Raw genomic sequence first — 8,418 nt, forward strand, 5'->3', positions numbered from 1 at the left:
TGCAGCAAGACATCCTTGTTCCTGTACTCAAACCCTCATGCTACGAAGGCCAACATACCATTTCCCTTCTTAACCGCATGCTTACCTTCAGCGACTGGTGCACAAGGACACCCAGGTCTCGTTGCACTTCCCCTTCTCCCAATCTATTGCCATTCAGATAATAATCTGCCTTCCTGCTTTTGCCACCAAAGCGGATAACCTTGCATTTATCCACGTTATATTGCATCTGCCATGCTTCTGCCCAATCACCCAACCTGTCCAAATCATCATGGAGTTTCTCAGCATCCTCCTCACAGCACACACGCCCACCCAGCTTTGTGTCGTCTGCAAACTTGGAGATATTACATTTAGCTCCCTTGTCTAGATCATTAATATATATTGTGAATAGCTGGGGTCCAAGGACCGATCCCTGCGGTACCCCACTAGTCACTGCCTGCCACTCAGAAAAAGACCCGTTTATTCCAACTCTTTGCTTTCTGTCTGCCAACCAGTTCTCTATCCAAGTCAATACCTTGCCCCCAATCCCATGTGCCTTAACTTTACACGCTAATCTCTTATGCGGGACCTTATCGAAAGCCTTTTGAAAGTCCAAATACACCACATCCACTGGTTCTCCCTTATCTATTTTACCAGTTACATCCTCAAAAAATTCCAGTAGATTAGTCAAGCACGATTTACCTTTTGTAAATCCATGTTGACTTTGTCCGATCCTGTCACAGTTTTCCAAGTGCTCTGTTATTACATCTTTTATGATGGACTCTAGCATTTTCTCCATTACCGATGTAATTCCCCGTTTTCTCTCTACCACCTTTTTTGAATAGTGCGGTAACATTAGCTACCCTCCAATCCATGGGTACTGTTCCAGATTCCATCGAATGTTGGAAGATGATCAGCAATGCATCTACTATTTCTAGGGCCACTTCCTTAAGTACCCTAGGATGTAGATTATCAGACCCTGGGGATTTATCGGCCTTCAATCCCGTCAATTTCCCTATCACCATTTCCCTACAAATACTGATTTATTTCAGTTCCTTCCTTTCATCTGACCTTATGTTCCCCAACATCTCTGGGAGGTTATTTGTGTCCTCCTTTGTGAAGACAGAACCAAAGTATGTATTTAATTGGACTGCCATTTCTTTGTTCCCCATTATAAATTCCCCCGATTCTGACTGCAAGGGACCTATGCTTGACTTCACCAATCTTTTTCTCTTCACATATCTGTAAAAGCTTTTACAGTCAGTTTTTATGTTCTCTGCAAGCTTACTCTCATATTCTATTTTCCCCTTCTTAATTAATCGCTTTGTCCTCCTTTGTTGAATCCTAAACTGCTCCCAATCCTCAGGTTTACTGCTTTTTCTGGCCAATTTATAAGTCTTCTCCTTGGATCTTATGCTATCCCTAACTTCCCTTGTTAGCCACGATTGAGTCACCTTTATTGTTTTATTTTTATGCCAAACTGGGATGAACAAATTCAGTAGTTCATCCCTGCGGTCTTTGAATGTTTGCCATTGCCTATCCACTGTCAACCCTTTGAGTGACATTCCCCAATCAATCCTACCCAACTCGCGCCTCATACCATCGTAGTTTCCTTTATTTAAATTCAGGACCCTAGTCTCTGAGTCAACTACTTCACTCTCCATCTTAATGAAGAATTCGATCATATTATGATCGCTCTGACCCAAGGGGCCTCGTACAACAAGATTGCTAATTAATCCTTTCTCATTACATAATACCTAGTCTAAGATGGCCTGATCTCTAGTTGGTTCCTCGACATATTGATCCAGGAAACCATCCCATAAACACTCCAGGAATTCCTCCTCCACAGTATTGTTACTAATTTGGTTAGCCCAATCTATATGTAGATTAAAGTCACCCATGATGACTGCTGTGCCCTTATTGCACGCTTCTCTAATTTCCCTTTTAATGCCATCCCCAACCTCTGTATTACTGTTTGGAGGTCTATATACCACTCCCACTAATGTTTTCTGCCCCTTGGTATTTCTCAGTTCTACCCATACAGATTCCACATCATCAGAGCTAATATCCTTCCTTACAATTGTGTTAATCCCCTCTTTAACTAGCAATGCTGCCCCACCTCCCTTTCCTTTTTGCCTATCTTTCCTGAATATTGAATACCCCTGGATGTTGAGTTCCCAGCCTTGGTCACCCTGGAGCCATGTCTCCGTAATCCCAATTATATCATATCCGTTTACCTCTATTTGCGCAGCTAATTCATCCACCTTATTACGAATGCTCCTCGCATTAAGACACAAAGCCTTCAGGCTTGTTTTTTTAAAGCTCTTAGACCTATTAGAATTATTACTTACTGTGGCCATGTTTGATTTAAACCATTGATTTCTCTGACTGCCACTTTTGTTTTTCTCCTTCCTATCTTTTGCTTTTATCCTTGTTTCCCTTTCCTCTGTCTCCCTGCTCAGGTTCCCAACCCCCTGCCATTTTAGTTTAAACCCTCCCCAGAGCACGAGCAAACACTCCCCCTAGGACATCGGTCCCGGCCCTGCCCAGGTGCAAACCGTCCGGTTTGTACTGGTCCCACCTCCCCCAGAACCGGTTCCAATGCCCCAGGAATTTGAATCCCTCCCCCTTGCACCATTCCTCTAGCCACGTATTCATCTGAAATATCCTTCTATTTCTACTCAGCAAAGTGATGGAAGGTGTCGCCAACAGTGTTATCAAGCGGCACTTACTCACCAATAACCTGCTCTGGATTGTTACCTGAGCCACTCGCAAATTGGCATGGGGCAAACAGATTAGAGGTTTAAATGCGTGGCTAGAAGAGTGGTGTGGGAGGAAGGAGTTTCAGTTCATGGGGTTCTGGCACCACTACTGGGGAAAGAGGGAGCTGTTCCGTTGGGACGGGCTCCACTTAAATCGGGCTGGGACCAGCGTCCTGGCGAACGGAATAACTAGAGCAGTAGACAGGGTTTTAAATTATTGAAGCGGGGTTGGGAGGATTCAGGAAAGAGTAAATTTAAAAGCAGCGAGAGAAATATCAAGGCTCTAGAGCAGAGTAGAGTTTCGGATAAAAATAAGCAGAGTGGGTCCAGAAGGGACAAAGAGAGTAACAAAGCAAATAAGGCATCGGTGACTAAGGTGACATCAGGGAAAAATAGAAATAAGTCAAAACCAAAGGCACTACATCTGAATGCAGAAAGCATTTGCAACAAAATAGATGAATATATAGCGCAGATAGAAATTAATAGGTTTGATCTAATAGGCATTATGGAGACGTGGTTGCAATGTGGCCAAGGTTGTGAACTAAATATTCCAGGATACTTAACTTTTAGAAGAGATAGGCAAAATGGAAAAGGAGGAGGGGTAGCCCTGATAATAAAGGATGGGATAAAGACCGTAGAGAAAAAGGTGGAAGAATTCGGTTGCTTTGTGCCTCCCGTTAGCACCCTAAGGTGGCGCAAAAGCAACTAGCGCCTGGGCGTGGCTCCGCCAACGCCTCCTGTGAAATTCAGCAGAGGTTAGCGGCAGCGCCCCGTGGCACTGCACCACCGGCAATGACGTCATCGCCATGCGCAGTGCCCTGCTTGCGCCCCAGCCGCGATCTTCGGTATCGCCCCCTGACTTACCGCCGGACGCTATGACGGGGTCATGGGGGCCTACCTGCGGCCAGGGTGGCGCTAATTAAAGGCGAGGTGCCAGGCGGCCATTTTTGTTGCTGGCTGCCTGCCAGCACCTGCCCACGTTGCCGTCCCCCACCTCCACAGCAGCCCCCCCGCGGAGTGTCGGCTGCGCTCCGTGAGCCGGCACTCTGATCTCTGGTGGCCTAGTTGGGCCCCGGGTCGCGCTGCGCTAGGCCCCTCCCCTTTAAGAAGGGGAGGAAGGTCTGCAGTACCGCGGTGCGATGTGCAGCGATATTCCCTCACAGCACCTCAAGAGGGAGGCAGGGTGCTTCCAGTAGCGCCCCACTTCCCCCTTGGGGCGTTCCCAATGAATTTCAGCCAGGGAGTTGCTAGTTTTCTCAGTGCGCTAAAAGTAGCGCCCCGGCGAAGTTAGCACCCCAAAGGGGTCGCGACACAATTTCTCCCCCAAAGGATCTTAGCTTGGAAAATCAAGAAGTAGAATCAGTTTGGGTGGAGCTAAGAAACAGCAAGGGACAGAAAACATTGGTGGGAGTTGTTTACGGGCCCACAAACAGTCGTTGTATTGTAGCGCAGAGTATAAATCAGGAAATTAGAGTCACATGTAACAAGGGTAATACAGTAATCATGGGGGACTTTAATCTACATATAGACTGGGCAAATCAAATTTGCAGTTATAGTGTGGAGGACTAATTCATGGAATGTATGCAAGATAGTTTTCTAGATCAGTAGGTTGAGGAACCAACTAGGGAACAAGCTATTTTAGATTTAGTATTGCGCAATGAGAAAGGGTTAATTAATAACCTTGTAGTAAAGAGTCCTTTAGGGAAGAGTGACCATAATACGATGAAATTTTATATTGAGTTTGAAAGTGATTTAGTTAAATCCAAAACTAGGGTCTTAAATCTAAACAAAGCAAACTACGTAGGTATGAGGGGCAAGTTGGTTAAGGTAAATTGGGAAACTACATTAAAAGGTATGACAGCAGAGAAGCAATGGCAAGCATTTAAAGAATTAATACATAATTTACAACAAATATACATTCCTTTAAGGCACAAGAACCCCACAGGAAAAGTGGTCCAACCGTGACTAACAAGAGAAGTTAAAGATAGTATTGGATCAAAGGAAGAGGCTTATAATGTTGCCAAAAAGAGTAGTAAGCCGAAGGATTTTAGAATTCAGCAGAGGACCAAGAAATTGATAAAGAAAGGAAAAATAGAATGAGAGTAAATGAGCAAGAGACATAAAAACAGACTGGAAAAGCTTCTATAGTTATGTAAAAAGGAAAAGATTAGCGAAAGTAAATGTGGGTCCCTTACAGGCTGAGACAGGAGAAATTATAATGGGGAATAAGGAAATGGCCGAGAAATTAAACAAATACTTTGGGGTCGATTTTCATTGACCTGTGGAGTCGGGATTGGAGGCATGGGGGGGGGGGTTAAAGTCCTGAATTCGGGGGTCCCGACACCATCCCGCCCCCAACCCGCCTCCATGTAAGTTTCAAAGGAGGCGGGAACCCACCCCGCACTGGGACCCACCTACCCGAGGCGGGAAGGGATTAGTGCCAATTAATTGCCTGTTAACAGGTAGTTAACAGGCAGTTTTTAGCCTAATCCCTATTTTAAAGCTTGAAGTGTGGGATTCCCGATGGCTCCAAACCACGGCAAGTTAGAGAAGTCGGGCCGTCGGGTTGAAGGACTTGGAGGGGTCGAGATGTCGGTGTTCAGGTGAGTGATGGGTGCATGAGTGCAAAGGTAAGTGTGTTTGGTGTGCCTAAAGTGTGTAAAGAAGTTTAAATTACCTGTACTTACCTTTTCAGCCTTCCTTCCTCTAGGTTTCGGGAGTCCATCATCTAACCGGCACAGAAAGCAGAATGGCTGCGATCTGTCAAAAGTGACAGCCTACAGCTTTCTGTGCCAGTGAGATTTCTAACTGAGTCTGTGTAGAAGGACTCAGGTTAGAAGTAAGACTGTCAGTGTTTGACAGCTTCCAACAGCTGTGAAACACTGATATTTCATCTGTCAAAACATCTTGACAGGTGAAATTTCAGTCTGTGACGTCACCTGTTGCTGGGTGGCCCTTAATTGGCCTGCTGAGCCCACTGGGCGGGCTCAACAAGGTCAATCAAGTTAAAATCGCGTGGATTGGCCACCTCTCGATGGAGGCGGGACTGCAACCCCGAAAGTTGTAGTCCCGCCTCCTTCCCGACTTCTGAATGAAAATCACCCCCTTTGTCTCTGTCTTCACAGAAGAAGATGCAAAAAACTTCCCGGAAATAGTGGGCAACCAAGGGTCTAGCGAGAATGAGGAACTGAAATAAATTAGTATTAGTAAAAAAATAGTACTGGAAAAAGTAATGGGACTGAAAGCCGATAAATTCCTTGGACCTGATGGCCTATATCCTAGGGTTTTAAAAGAGGTGGCTATAGAGATAGTGGATGCATTGGTTGTCATTTTCCAAAATTCTATAGATTCTAGAATGGTTCCCGTGGATTGGAAGGAAGCAAATGTAACCCCACTATTTAAGAAAGGAGGGAGAGAGAAAACGGGGAACTGCAGACCAGTTAGCCTGACATCAGTAGTAGGGAAAATGCCTGAATCTATTATTAAGGACGTGGTAACAGGAAAATAATAATAGGATTGGGCAGAGTCAACATGGATTTATGAAAAGGAAATTGTGTTTGATGAATCTGTTAGAGTTTTTTGAGATTGTAACTAGCAGAATAGATACGGGGGAACTAGTGAATGTGGTGTATTTGGATTTTCAGAAGGCATTCGATAAGGTGCCACACAAGAGGTTATTAAACAAAATTAGGGTTCATGGGATTGGGGCAATATACTAGCATGGATTCAAGATTGGTTAACGGACAGAATACAGAGAGTAAGAATAAACAGGGAGGATGTTTCTCCTGGCTGGGGAGTCTAGAACCAGGGGTCACAGTCTCAGAATAAGGGGTCGGCCATTTAGGACTGAGATGAGGAGAAATTTGTTCACTCAGAGGGTGGTGAATCTTTGGAATTCTCTACCCCAGAGGACTGTGGAGGCTCAGTCGTTGAGTTATATTCAAGACAGAGATTGATAGAGTTTTGGATATTAAGGGAATCAAGGAATATGGGGATAGTGCAGGAAAGTGGAGTTGAGGTAGAAGATCAGCCATGATCTTATTGAATGGCGGAGCAGGCTCGAGGGGTCAAATGGCCTACTCCTGCTCCTATTTCTTATGTTCTTATGCTAAGGCTTCTTTGGCAGCACCTCTCAAACCCGCGACCTCTACCACCTAGAAGGACAAGGGCAGCAGGCGATTGGGAACACCATCACCTGCAAGTTCCCCTCCAAGTTACACATCATCCTGACTTGGAAATATATCGCCATTCCTTCATTGTCACTGGGTCAAAATCCTGGAACTCCCTCCCTAACAGCACTGTGGGAGTACCTTCACCATACGGATTGCAGCGGTTCAAGAAGGCGGCTCACCACCACCTTCTCAAGGGCAATTAGGGATGGGCAATAAATGCTGGCCTTGCCCAGGAACAAATTTTTAAAAAGCTTTTGATCACCTGTGCTAATATCTCCTTTTATTTAATAATGCTCCTGTGAAGTGCCTGGGGACGTTTTACTGTGTTAAAGGCACTATATAAATGCAAGTTGTTGTTGTTGAGATAGGGGGACTTTCCATTGGGAAACTGATTTAAGGGGCAAAAGATAAATAACTTACAACAATTGGCACAATGGCTGAAGAGAACCTAAGTGCCAATAGGGAAAAAAATGGTTAAGAAATGGCTGAAATACACTTATCTTTAAATTACTGTGCCCTTTCCATGACTTGTGTACTTACCAGCACGTAGCAAACCTACTCACCCATTTCACGTGTATGATCTACATCTGACATCCTGCAGGCCAGAAGGGTGAAAACTTGTGATGCTGGACTTTTTTGCTCTCAAATGAATATTTAAATTCCACTCCCACCAGTTTGAGACAGATGCCTTTGTCTGTCACTAGAAATGAGGGCAGAAAATGGGGCAGTGCTAAAGTGGTCAGCGATCCAGGATAAAGGATTTAAAAAAAAAATTTTGCTGATCAAGGTGAGGGATATTAGCTCTGGGAAATGGAACACATTCTATTTTGAGCACCCTGTGACAGCCTGGTCAGGCATAGCAGTCATTTACAGTGAAAGGACTGGATTTTCTTCTCGTTGGCAGGAGCGGGACTTTTACCCTGACAGTCCAACTGTTCGCTCTCTTTTTGCAGGTTCCATTGAAAAAGTAACGAACTGTGAAGCCCACCTGAGCAGAAAATCAGTGACCTTCTTTATACAGTGGTGAGCTGCACCCTGACTAATATGAAAAAGGTCACCTGAGACTGCCTGGAAAGATCCCGTGGTTAAAAAAAAATTCAGGTAAGTGGCCAGTTTCATTGCTGAGCTCTTCATTCCACTGGGCAGCAGGTTTTCAGCCTTATTTTGAGGCATGGATGAGCAGAGGAATCTAAGTAAGATCTTTCAGTTCTGTAACCATTTGGACTCGGTATCGACTGGTTGGAAACAAGCATTTTCTGTGATATCTCACTCTAAGCTCCTTCAATCTGGACCCTTCCAGCTCCTTTTTATAACACAGGAAGTGTAGAAAATCCATTTCCGCACTCCAAAATTTAAATTGGTCCACCATTCACTTTAAATGATAGGAGAATGTTTTAGTGAAGCTCCAGAGCACAATGCAATAGAAATTTTTGCCCCAGGAAAGTTCTATAAACAGGCAAAAAACTTCAGCAGCAATAGCCTCTTCTATGCAGTGTCTGCCTCAGGGA

General features: G+C 44.7%; 1 protein-coding gene across 1 annotated transcript in view; it reads left to right on the top strand.

Moving 5' to 3' along the window:
• The first annotated feature begins 7,343 nt into the window (after positions 1–7,343).
• Positions 7,344–8,418, top strand: part of armc2 (armadillo repeat containing 2) — a 127,869-nt gene continuing 126,794 nt past the window's right edge. The window contains exons 1-2 of the mRNA XM_085998232.1: positions 7,344–7,383; positions 7,864–7,933. Coding sequence (XP_085854358.1) covers positions 7,344–7,383; positions 7,864–7,933 — 110 coding nt within the window. The remainder of the gene's footprint in view (positions 7,384–7,863; positions 7,934–8,418) is intronic.

This window comes from Somniosus microcephalus, chromosome 9 (genome assembly GCF_052327205.1).
Source record: "Somniosus microcephalus isolate GS21.2 chromosome 9, FLI_Smic_1.0, whole genome shotgun sequence".
Lineage (NCBI taxonomy): Eukaryota > Metazoa > Chordata > Chondrichthyes > Squaliformes > Somniosidae > Somniosus > Somniosus microcephalus.